Here is a 20,670-nt window from a genome sequence, read left to right as displayed (position 1 = left end):
ACCAATGATGTGAAACACAACCTGTTGATGATCTGCTGGTGGACACCACACCACTTAGCTCAGATGTGGAGTGGATATAGCAGAACATTTAAACATTTCTTAATCAAAACAAGCTGCCTACAGTCACTGTTAAACATGGGCAGCTCCAGCCAACAGAATTTTTCAGGTGACTTGCAGAGTGAAAGAACCAGGAAAGAAAGCTGTTGGACTTTCACCTCCACTCTAAAGACTGGAGTCTATAATCTAGGCTGACACTCCCAGTGCAGTACTGATGGAGTGCTTTCTTTTAAAGCGAGGCCCCACCTGCCTGCCCAGGTGGATGTTAAAGATCCCATAGCCACTATTCAAAGAGCAGGTGTGTTCTCCAGACTGTCCTGGCTGATATTTATCCCTCAATCAACATCTCCTATCTTGTCATTATCACACTGCTGTTTGTGAGGGCTTGCTTTAATTTCCCACTACAACAGTGACTACATTTCAAAAGTATTTCACTGGCTGTAAAGTGCTTTGCGCATTCTGAGGTTGCGAAAGGTGTTACAGAAATGTAAGTACCTACTGTCTTTCAGTGGCCATTACAAGGCCTGCAGTAATTTCTCTTGTCGGTTTGTACTTTCTCTGGACTGATGGAGTCAGTCTCCAGTCTGTCCATGAGCTGGGTCAGACTGCTCCTTGCCTTAAGTTCTGTTCACCCTGACCGGGGCAATTCTTTCCGGCTACTTTTTAGTTTCTTTTCATACTTTCAAACCACAGAAATCTTCGTTACTTCTACCTCTCAGGGTTATTGTATTACCTGTAAATGTGGGACACTAGGGCAGGACAAATGTAGGTACCTTAACACCTATTAATGTGGAGCACTACAGACAGGAAAAGCTACAATACCATAAAACCTATAAAATAAGACATTGAAGACCAAACAGACTACAATATCATAAATAAAGATAGAAAATGCTGGTAATAATCAGCAGGTCAGGCAGCATCTTTGCAGGGTGAAATGGAGTTGATGATCTTTTCGTCAGAAGAGTCAAAGTTTTAGTCAAAGCCAAAGAGGTAACAAGTTTTAAGGAAGCGCAGAGGCAGGGAAGGAGGAGGCAATAAAAGAACAAAACATAGGAACAGGAGTAGGCCATTCAGACCATCGAGCCTGCTCTGCCATTCAATAAGATCATGGCTGATCACCCACTTCAATGCCTTTTTCCCCACACTATCCCCATAGAGGTTTGTAAAAACAACAATAGGCTAATTATATTAGGTGATTTCAACTTTCCCAAAATTAATTGGGATAGACATAATGTTAAGTGCTTGGATAGAGTGGATTTCTTGAAATGTGTACAGGACAACTTTTCAGGTCAATATAGAGGGTCCAACAAGGGACGGCGCAGTGCTGGACCTAATTCTGGGGGAACGAGGCTGAGCAGGAGGCTGGGGTGGTGGTGGGGAGCATTTTAGTGAAAGCGACCACAGTATGGTACAATTTAAGTTTGTTACGGACAAAGAAATTGACAAGTTGCAAAAAAATGTTTTGGATTGGGGGAGAGAGGATTTTAGTAAAATAAGGCAGGGTCTGGCCAAGGTAGAATGGGAACAGCTACTTGTGGGGAAATCTACAGAAGAGCAGTGGGGGGCATTCAAAAAGGAAATGGGGAGGGTACAGGCTCAACATGTTCCCTCTAGGGTGATAGGAAGGAGTAACAAGCCCAGAGAACCATGGATGACCAGAGATAATCAGGTGACGATGAGAAGGAAAAGAGAGGCTTTTAGCAGGTACAAGGGGAGCAAATCAGCGGAGGCATTAGTGGAGTACAGAAAGTGCAGGGTGGAGCTTAAGAAAGCAATTAGAAGAGCAAAGAGGGGTTATGAGAAATCTCTGGCTGGTAAAAGTAGGGAAAATCCCAAGATGTTCTGTAAGTATATCAATGGGAAGAGGATAACCAGGGAAAGAGTAGGGCCCATAAGGGACCAAGGGGGCAATCTACGAGTGGAGCCAGAGGACATCACTAGAGTGTTGAATGAATACTTCACATCTGAATTCACTCAAGAGAATGAGGATCAAGGTATAGAACTCAGGGAGAGAGACAGCAAGGTTCCTGAGCATATTAATATAGGGAGAGACTGGTATTGGAGGTGTTGGTAGGCTTAAAAGTGGACAAATCTCCAGGCCCAGATGATTTGTGTCCCAGACTGCTGAGGGAGGCAAGGGAGGAGATCGCAGGGGCTCTGACTCAAATTTTTAATTTCTCCCTGGCCATGGGGAAGGTGCCAGAGGACTGGAGAACAACTAATGTGGTTCTGCTATTTAAGAAGGGTTGTAGAGATAAGCCAGGGAACCACAGGCCAGTGAGTCTCACGTCAGTGGTAGGGAAACTATTGGAGAAAATTCTGAAGGGGAGAATCTATCTCCACTTGGAGAGACAAGGTTTGATCAGAGATATTCAGCATGGCTTTGTCAGAGGGAGGTCATGCCTAACAAATTTAATTGAATTTTTTGAGGAGGTGACCAGGTGTGTAGATGAGGGTAGTGCAGTTTCTGTAGTTTATTTGGATTTCAGCAAAGCCTTTGACAAGGTCCCACGTGAGAGACTTATAAAGAAGGTAAATGCACATCGGATACAGGGTAATTTGATAAGGTGGATTCAAAATTGGCTTAGTTGTAGGAGACAGTGGGTGATGACAGAAGGCTGCTTTAGTGACTGGAAGCCCTTGTCCAGTGGCATCCAACAGGGACCTGTGCTGGGTGCTCTATTATTCGTCATTTATATAAACGACATAGATGACTATGTGGGGGGTAGGATTAGTAAGTTTGCAAGTGACACAAAGATTGGCGGGTGATTAACAGTGAGGTTGAGTGTCTTGGGCTACAGGAAGATATAGACGGGATGGTCAAATGGACAGCTAAGTGGCAGATGGAATTTTAGTCTGAGAAGTGTGAGGTGATACACTTTGGAAGGAGTAATTTGACAAGGAAGTATTCAATGAACGGCATGACACTAGGAAATTCTGTGGAACAAAGGGACCTTGGCGTGTGTGTCCATAGATCTCTGAAGGCAGAGGAGCTTGTTAGTGGGGTGGTGTAAAAGGCATATGGGACACTTGCCTTTATCAATCGAGGCATAGATTACAAAAGTAGGGAGGTCATGTTGGAGTTGTCTCGAACCTTGGTAAGGCCACAGCTGGAATACTGTGTGCAGTTCTGGTCACCACATCATAGGAAGGATGTGATTGCACTGGAGGGGGTGCAGAGGAGATTCACCAGAATGTTGCCTGGGATAAAACATTTAAATTATGAAGAGAGGTTGGATAGACTTGGGTTGTTTTCGTTGGAGCAGAGAAGACTGAGGGGTGACCTGATCGAGTTGTATAAGATTATGAGGGGCATGGACAGGGTGGATAGGGAGCAGCTGTTCCGCTTAGTTGTCAGTTATGAGGGGACACAGGTTCAAGGTGAGGGGCAGGAGGTTTAGTTGGGATGTGAGGAAAAGCCTTTTTACCCAGAGGGTGGTGATGGTCTGGAATGCGCTGCTTGGGAGGGTGGTGGAAGTGGGTTGCTTCACATCCTTTAAAAAGTACCCGGATGAGCACTTGGCACGTCATAACATTCAAGGAAAAACAGAATTACCTGGAAAAACTCAGCAGGTCTGGCAGCATCGACAGAACCAGGTCATGAGGACTCGAAACGTCAACTCTTTTCTTCTCCGCCGATGCTGCCAGACCTGCTGAGTTTTTGCAAGTAATTCTGTTTTTGTTTTTGTTTTGGATTCCCAGCATCCGCAGTTTTTTTGTTTTTATAACATTCAAGGATACGGGCAAGTGCTAGTAAATGGGATTAGGTAGGTAGGTCAGGTGTTTCTCATGTGTCGGTGCAGACTCGATGGGCTGAAGAGCCTCTTCTGCATTGTGTGATTCTATGATCCCTTTGTCATTGTTGTTTAGAAATCTATCAATCTCTAACTTTAACATACTCAATGACTGAGTTTCCACAGCCCTCCGGGGTAGAGAATTCCAAAGATTCACAACTCTATTGAGTAAAAAAAATTCTCCTCACTTCGGTCCTAAGTGGTTTCCTCCTTTATTTGAAATTATGTCACCTTGCTTTAGACTCCCAACCAGAGAATCTTCACTGCAACTACCCTGTTTTTCCTTTTAATTATTTTGTAAGCTTCAATGAAATCACCTCTCATTCTTCGAATCTCTAGAGAATACAGGCCCCAGTTTCCCCAATCTCTGTTTGTAGGGCTGTCCTTGTTCATAAGTCATTAAAAGATAACATGCAGGTGCAGCAAGCAATTAGGAAGGCAAAAGGTATGTTGGCTTTTATCACAAGAGGATTTGAATGCAGGGGTAGCAACATCTTGGTAGAGAACCTAAGATAGCCCGCACCTGGAATACTATGTGCAGTTTTTATCCCTTTACCTTCGGAAGGAACCAGTCTGGTGAACATTCATTGCACTCCCTCTATGGCAATAATAACCCTCCTAAGGATTCCCCACCCATCCCACCATCTGTCTCTGTCCTTTTGATGTTCCACATTGTCCTCCTCATGGACCACAATGCTTCCAAGTTTTCTGCCATTCACAAATTTTGAAATTGTGCCTTGTACACCAATGTCTGGGTTATTATTATAAATGGGGAAAAGCAGGGCTCCTAACACCGACCCCTGAGGAACCTTCCTCCAGACCAGCAAAACAACCATTCACCACTCCATTTCCTGTCTTTTTACACTTTCAAACCACAGAGCCAATTCTGTATCCATGTTGCTACTGTCTCTTTTATAACTTTGCTATAACTTTGCTCACAAGTCTGTTGTGTGGCATTGTATCAAGCAACATGATGACATGACAACCTGTATTATATCCTATGGCCTGAATTCTCCACTGTACACTCATTTGCATAATTATTCACAGCAGTATGCAAACTCAGACAGCTCGTGGAAGGATGCTGGAGGTGGAGATGGAAGATTGGGTGTAAGTCACACTTAAATCATAGGAGCCCATAAAAGCCGAGTGTCACAATAGACAGTCAACATTTCGAAAGCTTTTGTAAAAGCTCAAAAGGGTAGCTCAGTCTATTAACAGGCTTGTCCATACAGCAGTGGCAGTGAATTTCCATGGAAATTCTCAATGCAGGCGGTTGTCTGTAGACAGATGAGGGGTCAAGTTTCTGAATTGAAGCTGGTATGAGCCATCTGTGAGGAGAGCTACCCCCTGTGTATACTATAATGTCCTATATGTCCGCACTGCAGTTTGCCCACAAGTTTCAGCCTCTAGCCCACCATCTTTGCCCCTGGATGTGCCAACCCTCTGTGGCATGTTAGCTGTCAGTGTCTTTACAGCCTGGCATCTGCCTCCGCCTGTTCACCCACACATCCGGAGGCCAAGTCTGTTGGTTGCGGTGATTGGGTTTGGAACCACTGGTGAGGCCACAACTGGACCATTGTGTGAAGTTCCGGTCACCACATTACAGGAAGGACGTAATAGCTCTGGAGAAAGTGCAGAGGAGGTTCACAAGAATGTTGCCAGGGTTAGAAAAGTGTAGCTACGAGAAGAGATTGGATAGCTTGGGGTTATTTTCCTCAGAACAAAGAAGGTTGAGAGGTGACTTGATTGAGGTGTACAAAATTCTGAGAGGAATAGATAGAGTGGACAGGATAAAATTGTTTCCCTTGGTGGAGAATTCTAGAACCAGGGGACATAGATTCAAGATAAGTGGCAGAGGGTGTAAGGGGGACATGAGGAAGAACTTTTTTATGCAGAGGGCAGTGGTTGTTTGGAATTCGCTGCCCAAGATGGTGGCAGAAGCAGAAACTTTAAACTCTTTTAAAAAGTACCTGGATCTGCACCTAAAGTGCTGTAAGCTGCAGGGCTATGGGCCGGGTGCAGGAAGGTGGGATTAGAAAGGGCACGTGGGTGTCCTCGTGCTGGCATGGACAAGGTGGGCCAAATGGCCTCCTTCTGTGCTGTAACTTTTCTATGGTTCTAACTCAGGTTGGACATTTGCTGGAAGCTTCCTCACAGGAGCTGCAGTCTCCAACCATTCCACCCCACGCCACCTCGTTCACTCCACTCTGCCACCATCTTTGTTCTCACAGTGGCCCACTTCCTGTACCCCTGGGAAAACAAGCAGGCTCTTAATTATCCAACTGGATAATGCTTCACTCTCCATTAAACAGCCTTTTTAAAATCCCATCTCCTACATTCCTATAACTAAAAATTGACGCAAAATGAAAAAAAATCAGACACATTTTTGAACGTCCCCGTGTCCAGGAGATTAATCTTTTACTGCTGAAGACTCCAGGACATTCCTGGAGGGTTGACAACACTAGCACTGAGGTTCAGAACTGGAAGGTGTGCTCCTGCCAACCGTGAAATGCTGGCTCTTGTTTATTTTGGCATGTTATTAGTTCTGGGAGCAAAACCAAAACACTGTTGGGTTTTGACCAATGTCTGGGCATGGTCTGGAGGGTCCAGCAGAACCCTGCCACTCCAAAGTCAACCCTTCTGTGTAATAGTGAAACTGCTTCACCACCCCTTTCACCTTCTCTGCACCAGAGTGAGAGGGTAACAAGTGGGATTCATTCCAACTTTTGTGATTCACTCGACTTTTTCTGTGCCCATTGTTGGTGAATGGACCCTCCTCCCTCCCCTCCCCTCCCCTCCCCTCCCCTCCCCCCACTTTTTACACTAAGTGTTCCCTTTCCGTGACATCAATGCATCTATTAGTGAGGGTAAACTACACTATTGGGATGGGAAGGGGAGGATTACACCCCTAGTGAGTTTTTAGACTTTCACTACTAGAACTGGAGTTCAAACTCAACCCTGTTTGGCAGATTAGAAGCCTGGTCTGTCAGCTGTGTCAAAGATTATGCAGGGAGTAATGCTCATGGTAAACTCTGGGCACTGATCCACATATCACAACATTAATCCTAATTCAGAGATATAGATATAAAGACACACAGAGATTGTCACAAAAGTTACGTGGGATTGTAATCTATACACTAAGTTTTTACTCCTTTCTTGATGTCTGTTCTAAAACCGGATGACATATTTAAGAAGTCAGCTGTCTGCTGGCTGCTGAATTCGGAGTTGCTTTGCCACCACGTGGAGAGGTTGTTGCAAAGAGAGAGAGAGAATCAAATATAATAGAATCATTACCTCAAAATGAATCGTAACTCCTCACTGAAGACTTATTTTAGATAGTAGATTGCTGGCTATATTAGATTGGCTATGTTAAGTGGATCCTGTAGCTGTCTGAGATATTTTGTAACTGTGAGTAAACCAGCTCCCCTCCTCCAGTTGCTATTGCGGTCTGCCAGTTTCTCTTCCTGTTCTGTCCTCATTGTGAAGTCGTATGTTGCTGCACTGAGCCCAAACCAAAACGGGGGGAGGTGATGGCCGGCCTAGTGGTATTGCCATTAAACAAGTAATCCAGAGACCCAGGGTAATGCTCTGGGGACCCAGGTTTGAATCCCACCACAGCAGATAGTGAAATTTTAATCCAATAAAAATCTGGAATTAGAAGTCTGATGATGACCATGAAACCAATGTTGTTAAAAACCCATCTGACTCACCAATGTCCTTTAGGAAAGGAAATCTGTCTTACCTGGTCTGGCCTGGTCTACATGTGACTCCCTGACTCTTAACTGCTTTCTCAAATAGCAAGCCTGTCAGTTGTATCAAACCACTATGAAATATATAAAGAATGAAAGTTGATGGACCACCCGGCATCAGCCTAGGCACCAGAAACCACAATGGCAAACCCAGCCCTGTCGATCCTGCAAAGTCCTCCTTACTAACATCTTGGGGCTAGTGCCAAAATTGGGAGGGATGTTTCACAGACTAGTCAAGCAACAGCCTGACATAGTCATCCTCACAGACAAACATTCACTCCCTCCACCACAGACTGACAGTGGCAGCAGTGTGTACCATCTCCAAGATGCACTGCAAGGGTCCTTCAACAGCATCTTCCAAACCCATGACCAGTACCATCTAGAAGGACAAGGGCAGCAGATACATGGGAACACCACCACCTGGAAGTTCCTCTCCAAGCCACAGACCATTCAGATGTGGAAACATATCGCTGCTCCTTTGCTGTTGCTGGTTTAAAATCCTGGAACTCCCTCCCTAACAGCACTGTCGGTGAACCTACACCACATGGACTGCAGCAGTTCAAGAAAACAGCTCACCACCACCTTCTCGTGGGCAATTAGGGATAGGCAATAAATGCTGGCCACACCCCATGAATGAATAATAAATAAATAAGATATCAGTGTCAATACTGCCTTATTGTCTTCATGCCTTACCCCGTCCCTCTCCTAAGATAACCAAATGGGACTCACCTCGAGTGCTATCCCTTATTTTTCTGGCTCCCTCTGCATGTTTAAACATCTGCTTTTATACCATTCCTCCCAACACTCGCCAAGATCCTCCCTATTTATTATTCCCCCAATGCCTTCTCTGGTAAATGTGCTCACTCTTCTATATCCTCAGGGTCTGCTTTGTGATTCTAAATCTCCACTTGGAAATACCTTTCTCTGCTTCCTTGCTCTCAGTCTCCTCCAGCTTCAATCCACAAATTGATTCCCCTGTTCACAAATACCTGTCCACTCTCTTGACCTTTTCATCTCATGGTCCCACAAGGTCTCCAGGATCATCACTAACAGGGTTCTCACTAATCACTTCCTCACCTCCCTTCTCCTATATGTCACTCCTAGCTGCAAGCTCTAAACCCTCACTCCCACCTTTCACCCATGGAGGTAAAGTTCATTACTGAAACAAAGGTATGAGATCATCATTATAGTGAATGCTCAGCCCACAGTCACTAATGACACCTGTCATGATTTTATTCTGTTGTCTCTCCTCATCCTCTTTCCTTTGAGACTATCAATCACTTCATCACTCTTCAATATTTCTCTTCCATTTTCTCTTCCTGTTGCAACATATTTTTCTGTGCTGTGAGTTAATAGTATAGGATGATTTCAGGTGTTAAAGTTGTAGTAAAATGTTCAAACCTGTTCTTGTAAATAATTATTGAAGGTCTTGCAAAATCTTGTTGTAAAGCGTTGTTGCAGTATTTCTGAAATGTAAAGTGCTGTTATAAGATGTTGTTTAAGTAATTGTAAAGCCTAATTGAATAATGCAGTTGTGGGGTGTTGCTGTAAGTGTTACAATCCCAGCTGAGGTTACCCCTGGACAAGCCTGATCCCTGGGTGGAACCCAGCTTGATAGATCTTAACTTTTATTTGTTGTTTAGATGCGTGGAGTGGCTACTGAACAGAGTCACCAGAGTCAGCTAATTAACTTTTAACAAAAGCATAAAACATTTATTCAACAAGAAAAGATTAACTAAATTACAATACTCCTTCACCCACAATTATACCTTCACAGATATATACAGATTTGTAAGGATAGCACAAGTTACAAAAGCTATCTTATACTCTAATGTTCACAGTAAGTAAAGTCAATGTAAACCAATTGCACCCTGTGGTCAGACACACCACACTCTGAAAACAAGTGACAGATGCCACCTCAAACAGATGCTATGAGATGCTATCTCATCAACTTTACCCAGATGCTGGTCACACGTGAGTCAGTCAGTCTCACTGAACTCGTCTTTCTTACTCCACTCTCCAAGAACTTGCTTTGGAATCTTCTCCCAAACCGAGGCTTTCTCTCAGATGCCTTCAACAAGGGTTCACTTCCAGGGTTTCGAACTCTCCTTCTGATATTCCTCTCCTCTGGGTCACCGCATGCATTCATGCCATCTTCCATGTAATCTCTCTCATCGAATCTGCCATTAACAGTACGACTGATTCACATGCCCATAGCAAAGAGTTACAGACCTTGAATTGTCTCTTTGGACCTACTGGCCTCTTGAAGCTGTTCTCACTTTATATCTGCTTTTTGCAGCTTTTGTCTCTTTAAATCTGAAGCTTGGAGTCTTTATCTCTGCCCCTCGCTCTTAACTTCACTTAACAGGACCTGGTCCATGTTCCCATCCTCCCTTTTGACTAGAAGCTCTGCTTGGGACTTTCCCTTGTTTCTGTCTCACTCCTTTGGCCTTGGGACCTTTTTGTTCTTTTGGGAAATCTGCAGCCCCCTCCCCACTGCCCAGTCTCCCTGGGGTCCTGGCTTCAAACTTAACTTAAAACTGCTGTTTCTATAGTTTTTCTGTGCTTGTCTGTGGGAGGGACCTGCCACTCCATGCTCCTGTTGCTAGGCAACAGACCGACTCATCTACTCTTGCTTGTTTAACCTAGCTGCAACAGTCGTAAAAAACCTCATTAGAGATGCAGGCACCTTTTTAAAGTAAAACTAAAACTCCATTTGACCTTTCTTAAAACACAGGTACAGAAATATAATTCAAACTTAAACTTTAAATCCAAAACTCATTCCTGACACCTACAAATACCAATAGAACTTACTTAAACTGTCTCTGTTTCTTAACATAAGATGCTGTAAAGTGTTTGAAAGTTGTTATTGTAAGGTGGCTAAGTTGTAAAGTGTTAATGTAAGGCTAGCAAAATTGAGGCTACTGCATTAAAGGGACATTGTTAACATTGATATGGCTAAGAGACAGAGTAGTTGTGAACAATTGTATTTCACTGGAAGGAATTATATAATTTCTGATCTCCAGGTGTCATATCTAGAAGGGCACCCCAAAGATGCGTTGGGGGAACCCCACGCCTCCTGGAAGGATTGCATGGGAATTGACTGGGGAGCTCAAACTTCCATTGGGCATCTACTCTACACTGGGAATGATCTGATTCTCTGATTTAAGTCGCAGACTTTGGATGATTCGACTGTCATACAGGAATGATTACCCAGGAAAGGTTCGAAGAATGAAAACCACGTCCAACTGCTGGGTAACCATAGTACTGACAACCCCAACCCCCCACGTGAAACCCCAACTACCTTCCCAACCTCCCACAGGACTCCAGACAGCCCCATACCCCCACCAATGTCTTCCCCCTCCTCGATTACCATGCCCAAACTGTCCTTCCGGATCCCCGACTACGCCCAACTCCCTGACTACCCTCAACCAACCACCCCCCCAAGCTGATCACAACCCCCCTCCACTTACCACCTGACACCTCCCCTCCCCCTACCCCCACCCCCATCCCCATCCTCCATGGCCCTCCCCCAACCATCCTACCCACTTACCTTACACACTTACCATCTCCCTGGCTTCTCAAAGGAGGTGGACTTGCTTTATGGCAGCAGATACTATATAAAAGGGGTGTGTCTTCATTCGTCCGACTCTACTGGACTGGACAGAAGGCATTGGGAATCTGCTGCACTGCACATTTCTCACCCAGTCTGAGTCAGTAGGTCAGGCGAGAAAGTTGGGGCTGCATTTTAGTCCAAGTAAATAGGAGTGGAGTGACAATCCAACTATGATTGCCACACCATGGCAATTATGACTCAATAAGGTGCCCAAGGTAGTGTTTCTCACGTGTCGGTGCAGACTCGATGGGCCGAAGGGCCTCTTCTGCGTTGTGTGATTCTGTGATTCTGTGAAGGTCAGTGCTATAACTACTGCTCTTTTTGACATATATTAATGATCTGGACTTAGGTATACAGGCATTACAAAGTTTGCAGATGATGCAAAACTTGGAAATGTAGTAAACAGCGATGAAAATAGTTACATACGCTGACAACAACTACTTGTATTTACGTAGCGATTTAAAACATCCCAAGGTACATCACAGGAGCAATACTCCAACAAAATCTGATACGGAGCCACATAAGGAGATATTGGGACAGACAGGCCATATAGGGACAGAGAGAAAGGGAGGTGGAGTGAACTTAAATGTTTTTACTTAACTCTTATCACATATCTATCTCATTTTAATTTACTGCAAAATTTTGAACCCTTTAGTTTACTATCTTGTTTAATTTTAACTTTACCCATGAAATTTGATTAATTAATTGAACACTAATTTTAATTATTCAGTACACAGGTCCCTGAAGGCAGCAGTTCAAGTAGACAAGGTTGTAAAGAAGGCATATGGAATGCTCTCCTTCATTGGCAGAGATATAGAATTTAAAAGTAAAGACATAATGTTGGAATTGTATAAAACACTGGTGAGGCCACAACTGGAGCATTGTGTGCAGTTCTGGTCACCACATTACAGGAAGGACATAATAGATCTGGAGAAAGTGCAGAGGAGGTTTACAAGAATGTTGTCAGGTTAGAAAAGTGTAGCTACGAGGAGAGATTGGATAGTTTGGGGTTATTTTCCTCAGAACAAAGAAGGTTGAGAGGTGACTTGATTGAGGTGTACAAAATTCTGAGGGGAATAGATAGAGTGGACAGGATAAAATTGTTTCCCTTAGTGGAGAATTCTAGAACCAGGGGACATAGATTCAAGATAAGTGGCAGAGGGTGTAGGGGGGACATGAGGAAGAACTTTTTTATGCAGAGGGTAGTGGGTGTTTGGAATTCGCTGCTCAAGATGGTGGTAGAAGCAGAAACTTTAAACTCTTTTAAAAAGTACCTGGATCTGTACCTTAAGTGTTGTAAGCTGCAGGGCTATGGGCCGGGTGCAGGAAGGTGGAATTAGAAAGGGCACATGGGTGTCCTCGTGCTGGCATGGACAAGATGGGCCGAATGGCCTCCTTCTGTGCTGTAACTTTTCTATGGTTCTATAGTTCTATCAAAATGACTTTAGATTTTTATATTAATTGTTTAATCGAGTCTTACTTTATCGTTCTTAATTGAAGTTAAACTGAATTAAAAGCTTACATGCTTACATACTCACTCACTCCAGGTGGTGTCAATGCAATCTTTTATCTTGTCAGATTTCCAGGCTGAGATTTTACCTCACCCCGCCCCATCCCCCACCCCCTACCACACTGCTGCACGCTCCCCACCCCCACCTCACCAACCCCCAAACCTCCACAGCCCCCCCACTGCAGCACCCCCCCACCGCACTACCCCACACCCCCACCCCCACCCCCGTACGTGTACTGACCGTGTACTGTCAGTGAGTGAGATGCCAGTGAATGTGTGATGGGCTTGAGAGTGTGTGAGTTTAGAGTGATGAGATGGTAGTCTTACCCTGGCAGCACGGTTGAGATCATTCATCCATTTTCTGCACTAGATGCCGACCTTTTGTGTGCAGCATTGGCACTAACCACCTCTGCCACCACCTCCCAAGTCGGAATGGTGAGACTGATGGGCTTCCTGTGGCCAGACTAGGGGTGGAGGACATTGTGGCGGGACTTCACAACGTCCCGATGGTGTTCCAGGGAAGCACCACTGACTCGGGGGGTTGCACTCTTCTTGGCCTTTGGGGCCATGTCTTCCCTGGTGCCCTCCTGGGCTGCAGGCATTGAGAATTGTGCATCTGCAGCCATATGGCGCCTGTGTGAGGAAGTGGCGAGGTAACGGCGTGGTGGGCGATTTGGAGGCCGCCCACCAATGAGACATATGAGGCTGCATAATTAATGAGGTGAGAATGGGGCAATATGGCGCAAAAAGCCAGCATTGCAGCCGATGGGTAAAATGTCCTTTTCCTGCCCACTACTGCACTTTGTGTAAATCTGGGATGATTCTGCCCATTGTTAGGAGAAGGATTGTCTCACAATGTACTGATTTGTACAGACTAGGGAAGTCTTTTTTTTGTATTCGTGGTTGTGTATACATAATTTTCAGTTTTATTTAAAGGGGGTAGGGAATCTTAAAGGTTTATCAAATTGGGAGCTAATTGTATTTAGCTGGTAGACATTAATTGAGACTCACCTGTACCATATATTTATATAGGAGCTGGCTAAAACTGTAATAGTTGGGTTGGAGGCACACAATATGTAATGCGTGGAACTAAGTAAGAGCTGATAATTGTATAAAGACTAGGTTTCAGTTCACTCTTTGGCTACCTGAATTCTAACATGAAGCGGCAGCCAAAACACACACATGAATGGACGCAGGAAAAGCTCAAATTTTATAGGTCTTGGTTACAAAGCAAATATTAGGATGTAAATATCCTGGTAGTAAATAGGGAGGAGGTAATAGGACAGACTATCGACTTAAAATCAGAGATCCTGTGGGAGAATAAAGTTGACATAAGTCAGTATGGGGTATTGAGGAATGGTTGGTCCAAGTTTGGAGACAAGTGTGACAGACAAGTGACGTCCAGAAGCTATTTGCTGGAGAGAGGGTGTGAAAATTCTGATACTGGTGGAGGTATTTTATGTCAATGAAATTTGCCAGCACAAAGAAGTGGCGATCATGTTGGAGATCACCATAAGGTCTAGAAGCAGTGGAGAAATAGCTTCAGCCCAGTTGGGGGGGCGGGGTGACTTTCTAGCCAGGATCAGACTGTAGCTGAAGCTGAGAAACCATGGAACCAGTCGGTCAGCTACAAGATCAGCAGCAGGGAATAGCAGTGGTGGAGGAGCGATTGCGAAGTTACTTTAAAATGGAAGTAATGGGGACAGCAGGTCAGATGCACAGGAGCCCCTCTTCACCTCAGCCAATCTTTTTTTCTCCTTCTCCACCTCATGTGCAGAAATGCAGCCTTGATGTCCAAAGCAATCCTGGAACTTGGAAGCTGAATTTGAGCAAAGATCCGTCCTAACTGAGGAAAGCAAAAAGAAGGTATGGTATGGGTCTGGGTGGCACTGCTTAATTTAGAACTTAACATGTCGTTAGGATTGAAATGCACCCACTATTAGAGTCAGGAGGATTTAAACAGTGGAAGAGAGGAGATTGAGGGAGAAAGGATGGCAGTAGATATCCAAGAATTGAGGTGCATAGGAAGGGGCTGCCAGGGATCTGACTATTCAGGAGCCATCTTGAATCACCCAATGTTCAGTTTCTGATGGTCTTCCTATAGCAGAATGTGAAGTGTTGTAACAGCTAACTTTACAATCAAAAGCTGAGCAAAAAAGAAAACACATCTCCAGTTACACCATTTTGAGCGAGGTAACCACTTCCTGTGAATAAAGACACTTCCTTTTGGTGAAATTCTATTTGCCAATCAACTTCCTTGTTCCTCACACTTGAGAAATTTTCTGTGGTGTATCACTGTGATCAGAGCTGTAATTACTGCAATTCACACTGACACAAATTGATGATTGGTTGTGAACTCTGGCCCTATGACCATTTGAAAAGTGTGTGTTTTGAATCACGTAGAGTTAAGTAGAGTTTTACAGCATAGAGACAGACCAACTTGGAGCTCTGATCATATGACTTTGGTGGATAAAATGGCCTCTCGTGCTGCCTTAGAGTGAAAAAATCAAGTCAGCCAACCTTAGTAGCTCATCTAATGGGGGAAGGGTTAGGAAATCACATGTCAATGGCGTTGGTTAAAGTTAGTCAGCACCTCTTAAAGGGAAGGTGCTCTGGGCTACATCCAGCTTCATTCTGAATAGCAATGAAATGGCAGTTAAATGATCCAGGGTCCCCAATTTACACTTGCAGCCATGGAGGTGCTGGTGAAGGAGGTTAACTGTAGGAGGAACCTCATCATCCACCAGTGAGGTGGTATGGGGGGGTGGTGGGAGGGGTGTGTTGGGGAAGCCCCGTCCCCCCTGGGGGCCCCAAGGTAAGGATTGCTTGGCAATTGCCCAGGACATTCAACCTTATGTTGGGCAATTGCCTACAATGGGAACCATCTGAAATTTTGGCTTAAATCGTAAATATGGATGGTTCTGACCATCTTACAGTAATAGTTACCCAGGAAAAGGTAGAAGAATTAAAACCACTTCTAACTGCTTGGTAACCGTAGTACTGACCTCCACACAGAACCCCCCCAACCACCCCGCCATGGGACTCTCCTCCACGACCTGACCCCTCCCACTGACCATCCCCCCCCCGCACCCCACGGACCACCCTTCCTGACCATCCAACCACCACCCCACTACCTACCACTCGACTGATGACCCGACCCCTCCCCACTGAACAACCGAACCCAACACCCCCATGACCACCCGACGCCCACATCACTGACCACCCCCAACCACATGACCTCCCCCAACAATCTGAACCTCCTGCCACTGACCACCCAACCCGTCCCCATGACTGACCAACCCCCCCTGCACCCCCCCCCTCCCCCCCCCAATTGATCTCCTGGCACCTGACCACCCGCACCCCTAACCTGCTGGTCACCTGACAACCCCCAACCCCAATCTTACCCACTTATCTCACAAACCTACCTTCTCCCTAGCTTGAAAGTGGCTGGACCTTTAAACATACCCGCTTGATGACAACCAGTGCTGTTAAAGAAAGGCGTGGCCTCCTTACATCCCACTCTGCAGCCCTTGACTGAAGACCTCAGGAGTGTGCTGCTCTACACAGTTCCTGCACGACTGCAGTCGGAAGGATGGGTGAGAAAGGATCGCCTGGATTTTGAGGTAGGAAACTAGGAGCAGAGTGGCAATCCGAGTCTGATTGCCACTCTGTTCAAGTTCAGGCCCATAATCGCGATAACTTTCTGGTCTTCTGATGGTACTCATGCAGGTTGTTGGTGGCTGTTTGTCTGGTGTCTGCTGGTTCCTGGGGTGGTCTTCAGCAGCTGCTGTGTTTTTACAGCAGCTTGGCCTAGGTCCTTGGTCATTTTCTTTTCCTTGTTCAGTCTTTTCTTTAGTTGAACTACGTCCTCTCCCTCAAAAGTGACACTGACCCAAGCTGTTCTCCATTTCTCCAGCTCTTCCTGCAAGTTTAATGCAGAGCTCTGGGCCTTTTCAAATTTGTCAGCCACTTTATGTTACAATGTTAAAGGCTGCAATTCGTGTACACCTCCGCTGATGGGAGACCCCTCACAGTGAAACCCTTGCTGGAGAAAATCTTAGCAGCAGTGGGGGAGGAAGGGGAGGTTTTCATCTATAAGGTGAAAGCCCATTCCCCTGCAGAACCCCGGAGTGGGGGCAACTGGCAGGCTGAGGTGCTAGCTAAGGAGGGTGCCCGCACAGGCATTTTCTGGGACCCATACGGGTCCCATCCTATAGCAGCAGTCACGGATAGGAATGGGACATGGGGGAGTGCAGGGGTAGCTTTAACCCCAGACCTTAAGATGGTCCAAACCCAAGACCCCGTCCTCAAGGCAGTCCTCAGTGCAGTGGCAGAAGGGAAAAGGGTAGAGGGCCCTCACAGCACAGCAGCCCTCTCTGTAAAGGGAGGCATGCTGTTTAAGGGAGAGCAATGGTGGTATCACAGCAGCACAGGAAGGAATTCCTTCACCTGGCCCATGAGGGTCCAGGAGCAAGGCATCCTGGGCCTGAGACCACCTGGCAGCGGGTGGAACAGGCAGGATGGTGGCCAGGACTCAGGGAAGATGTCTGCGAGTTCTGTGCCAGCTGTCTGGTGTGTGCTGCTAACAACCCTGATCCGCACAAAAGGGGACATATCAGGAGGGTAGAGGGACTATGGTCGACTGCATCGGGCCCCTACCCACCACCCAGGGAGGCTAGAAGTACTGCCTGGACCTGGTGGATGTGTTCACAAAGTGGGTAGAAGCCTTCCCCGCCAAACAGCCTCGGCTCTGAGTACAGCCAGGATCCCGGTCAGGGAGGTGTTCTCACGATGGGGGCTACCACAGTACATGGAATCTGACCAAGGGAGCCACTTTACTGGGCTGATCATGCAGAATACCCTGATGGTACTCAGCATAGAGGGGAAATGGCACGTTACACACAGTCCTCAGGGATTGTAAAGAGGATGAACAGAACCTTGAAAGAAAGGATGAGGAAAGAGACGGTAGACTCACCTAGAAAGTGGGTAGAAGTCTTACTGTTGGTCCTAATGGGGATCCGAGCCAGCCAGTCAAAAAGCATGGGGTATTCCCCACGTGAGCTCATGACTGGTAGGGTTATGCGGACCCCCACCCATGTGCTAGCCCCGGTGCTCACGCAGGGTCAAATCAGAGAGATGAACCGGGATAGCTTCATCAGGAATCTGTTTGAACACCTTAAACAGGTTCACTGGCAGGCTGCTAGCAACATGGGAAAACAGCATCGGAGTAACCGACTGCTGCTAGAACCCCGTTCGCACCACAAGTGGAAGATAGGGGATCAGGTTATGGTTAAGAATTTTGTTCGGGTAGGCAGTCGAGAACCATTATACATGGGGCCCTGCAGCATTGTAGATAAGGGAAGCCCCATGGTATACGCCATAAAGCTGCCTTGGCACACCAAATGGTTCCACATTAACCAATGTAAGTTGTTTAAATCCGAGAGAAGGGAACAGCCAGTTGGAACAAGTTCTGAGGATAAAAATCCTCAGACTGCGGCAGGAGCAAACTCACAGACTGCATAAGCAGGTGCAGTGGCTTGTTTTAAGGGAAGGACCATCCCACCCACCGTTTGGGACACTCACCCACTCATCTGGGACTCAGACGATCTGGGACCTGAGGGCAGAGAGTTACTTGCCCCTGACACAAGTTTAGAAGAAGTACAGCCTGAGGATAGAAATCCCCAGCCAGCGGCAGTGGAGATTCCACAGACTGCACAAGAGGGGACAGTGGCTCGGGTTGAAGATCCATCAGCCAGAAAACCCCCACCAGCCAGAGTCCCTAGAAGTCCTCACGAACTCCACGGCCAAAGAAACTGTGGTCACTGGCTCCCCAAAGGGCAGCCCCTCAAGTCAGGGATTGATCTGAGGACAGAGGTCCCCAGACAGCAGCCGCAGGCTGCGAGGGACCAAAGGTACAGGACAGGCCGGCCACACTGCAGGGAGTAGTGTGCTGTAGCCCGAACAGGGATTAACCTGGGGCCAAAGGTACAGGACAGGGCGGCCACACTGCAGGGAGTAGTGTGCTGTAGCCCAAACAGGGATTAACCTGGTCGCCCGGGGATGGGCGGTGGATGTACATAGCTTCTGTTATTTAATTTGAGATTGTTAAGTTTGGATGTTTTAGTTAAATTTTAAATAAGGGGTTTGGTAGTTTAAGTATTATTGTTTAAGAGTGTTTGTATTGAGGCGTGGTTGCAAGACTGGACTATGCTTCAATAAAAACAAAAAAACTGCGGATGCTGGAAATCCAAAACAAAAACAAAATTACCTGGAAAAACTCAGCAGGTCTGGCAGCATCGGCGGAGAAGAAAAGAGTTGACGTTTCGAGTCCTCATGACCCTTCGACAGAACTTGAGTGAATCCAAGAAAGGGGTGAAATATAAAGAAATATAAATTTATATTTCACCCCGTTCTTGGATTCACTCAAGTTCTGTCGAAGGGTCATGACGACTCGAAACGTCAACTCTTTTCTTCTCCGCCGATGCTGCCAGACCTGCTGGACTATGCTTTACCCAAGCCAGTGAATCTGTTCGGGACCTGGCTATATGCTCTTATGTCTCCCTACAGAAAGGATTTTGATAGGATGGGGGGCATACTCCTACTTGCCCTGATAGGAATGGCCACTGGGAGGCGAGGTGACGTGGAGGACTCCCACATTTTTGGGTGCTCAGGGAGAGAGCACCGGTTGTGACTGCGAGGGGCAGTGAAGGTAACGTGGAGATTACTTCCTATTCCCATGTGGGAAGATGGCCAGGGTGGCTGGGATCTAACTCCACCCAATACTCCAGTCAGACCGGGTTTACCTACGGGGAGGCCTCCCTCCCCTGCCCCAGCATACAGGTTATGGCCACATGGATCGGGACATTGAGGGGAAACGCGTGTGCCTGACCTGCAGAGGGCAGATTCCTCTGGGAAGGTGGTGGTGGCTCAGGAAGCTGAGCAGAGACTTGGGGGATGGTACAGCTGACTGGGAGCGACTGGGGAATGACACCCATCAGACCATAACCGGGAACCGTGGGGGGTGAGCGTGTGCTGGGACAAGCGGTGGAAATCGGAACAGGGAATCTATGTCTGCATGTGGGGATTGCGGAAGACCTGCCCCACGGGCATATCCATTATCTTTTCCGCAGCATGGCCGGACAAGGGGAAGGGGTGGAATGGGATTCCCACCTATACACTTGCATAACCCCATCCTCTCCAGCCTCAGTTAAGGCCACTGAACTCGTGGCACGCGCCTAAAAGCCCCTGCCCATGGCCCCGACAGTAAGGACATATGGAGAGGTGCCCTGGAACCACCAAGGGACCAGGGAATGGGCTGGTACTAGTGCCATCCGAAAAGGTGCTACATCAGGGGGTATACTACGCGGTAGCTTACGTGATTCTAAACCTCACAGAGATACACTTACCTGAGTGGTGCCCCAAGGAGACAGAACAGCTATACCAGGCCCTGTTGAGAGAAATGTTCAGGAAATTCTACGAGTTTGATTTGCCAATGTAGACAAAACAGAACTGTACACTACCCACACTGAGTACTTTAGCAATGTGGGGAGACAAAGAAGGAACCTGGAATGATGTTTTCACAGCATCTAATACAGGATCCTCTGTGATAAACAGCCTGGATGACATAGAATTGCAGACACAAATAAACGGTTTAAAAACACAATTACAAAAAATCTTAACAGAGGAGAGCACAGTGATAGGTTCAGAGCTACACGAGGACCAGGCCATGATGGTCCATTTAAAGGAGATTATTGCTGAGTTGGAAAGGCACGCCTAAACAGTGAAGGCACTTATTCGAGAGGATAGGAATGCTGCACAGAATGAGTGTGCATGCTGTATGGGGCATGGTTGCTGGGCGAGGGCCGCAGCAACCTGGAGGATTTAAAGCAAGATTTAGCCCCCTCCTGGATCAGCAACAAGTACCTCGCAGCCCTTCACCCATTT

At 46.5% G+C, this 20,670-nt stretch overlaps 1 protein-coding gene and 1 long non-coding RNA gene across 3 annotated transcripts in view; one reads left to right on the top strand and one right to left on the bottom strand.

The window, feature by feature from the left end:
* The window catches only part of LOC121282637 (DENN domain-containing protein 2D-like), a 185,450-nt gene extending 184,672 nt beyond the window's left edge, over nt 1–778 (bottom strand). Inside the window, exon 1 of one of the 2 annotated variants that reach the window (XM_041196455.1) lies at nt 553–778. Coding sequence is in view for 1 of the 2 variants with exons in the window: in XM_041196453.1 (XP_041052387.1) it covers nt 557–573 (17 nt within the window). In the remaining variant the exon portion in view is untranslated. The remainder of the gene's footprint in view (nt 1–552) is intronic. The other variant, XM_041196453.1, reaches the window with a different exon arrangement.
* On the top strand, nt 405–19,428 carry LOC121282638. Its single transcript, XR_005944086.1, has 4 exons — nt 405–544; nt 14,504–14,592; nt 16,163–16,349; nt 19,294–19,428. It is a non-coding gene; the product is annotated as an uncharacterized LOC121282638 (long non-coding RNA).
* The last annotated feature ends 1,242 nt before the right edge of the window (nt 19,429–20,670 follow it).

Source organism: Carcharodon carcharias, chromosome 9 (assembly GCF_017639515.1).
Source record: "Carcharodon carcharias isolate sCarCar2 chromosome 9, sCarCar2.pri, whole genome shotgun sequence".
Classification (NCBI taxonomy): domain Eukaryota; kingdom Metazoa; phylum Chordata; class Chondrichthyes; order Lamniformes; family Lamnidae; genus Carcharodon; species Carcharodon carcharias.
Note: the sequence above shows the minus strand (reverse complement) of the source record. Positions and strands in the feature narration are given on the sequence as shown.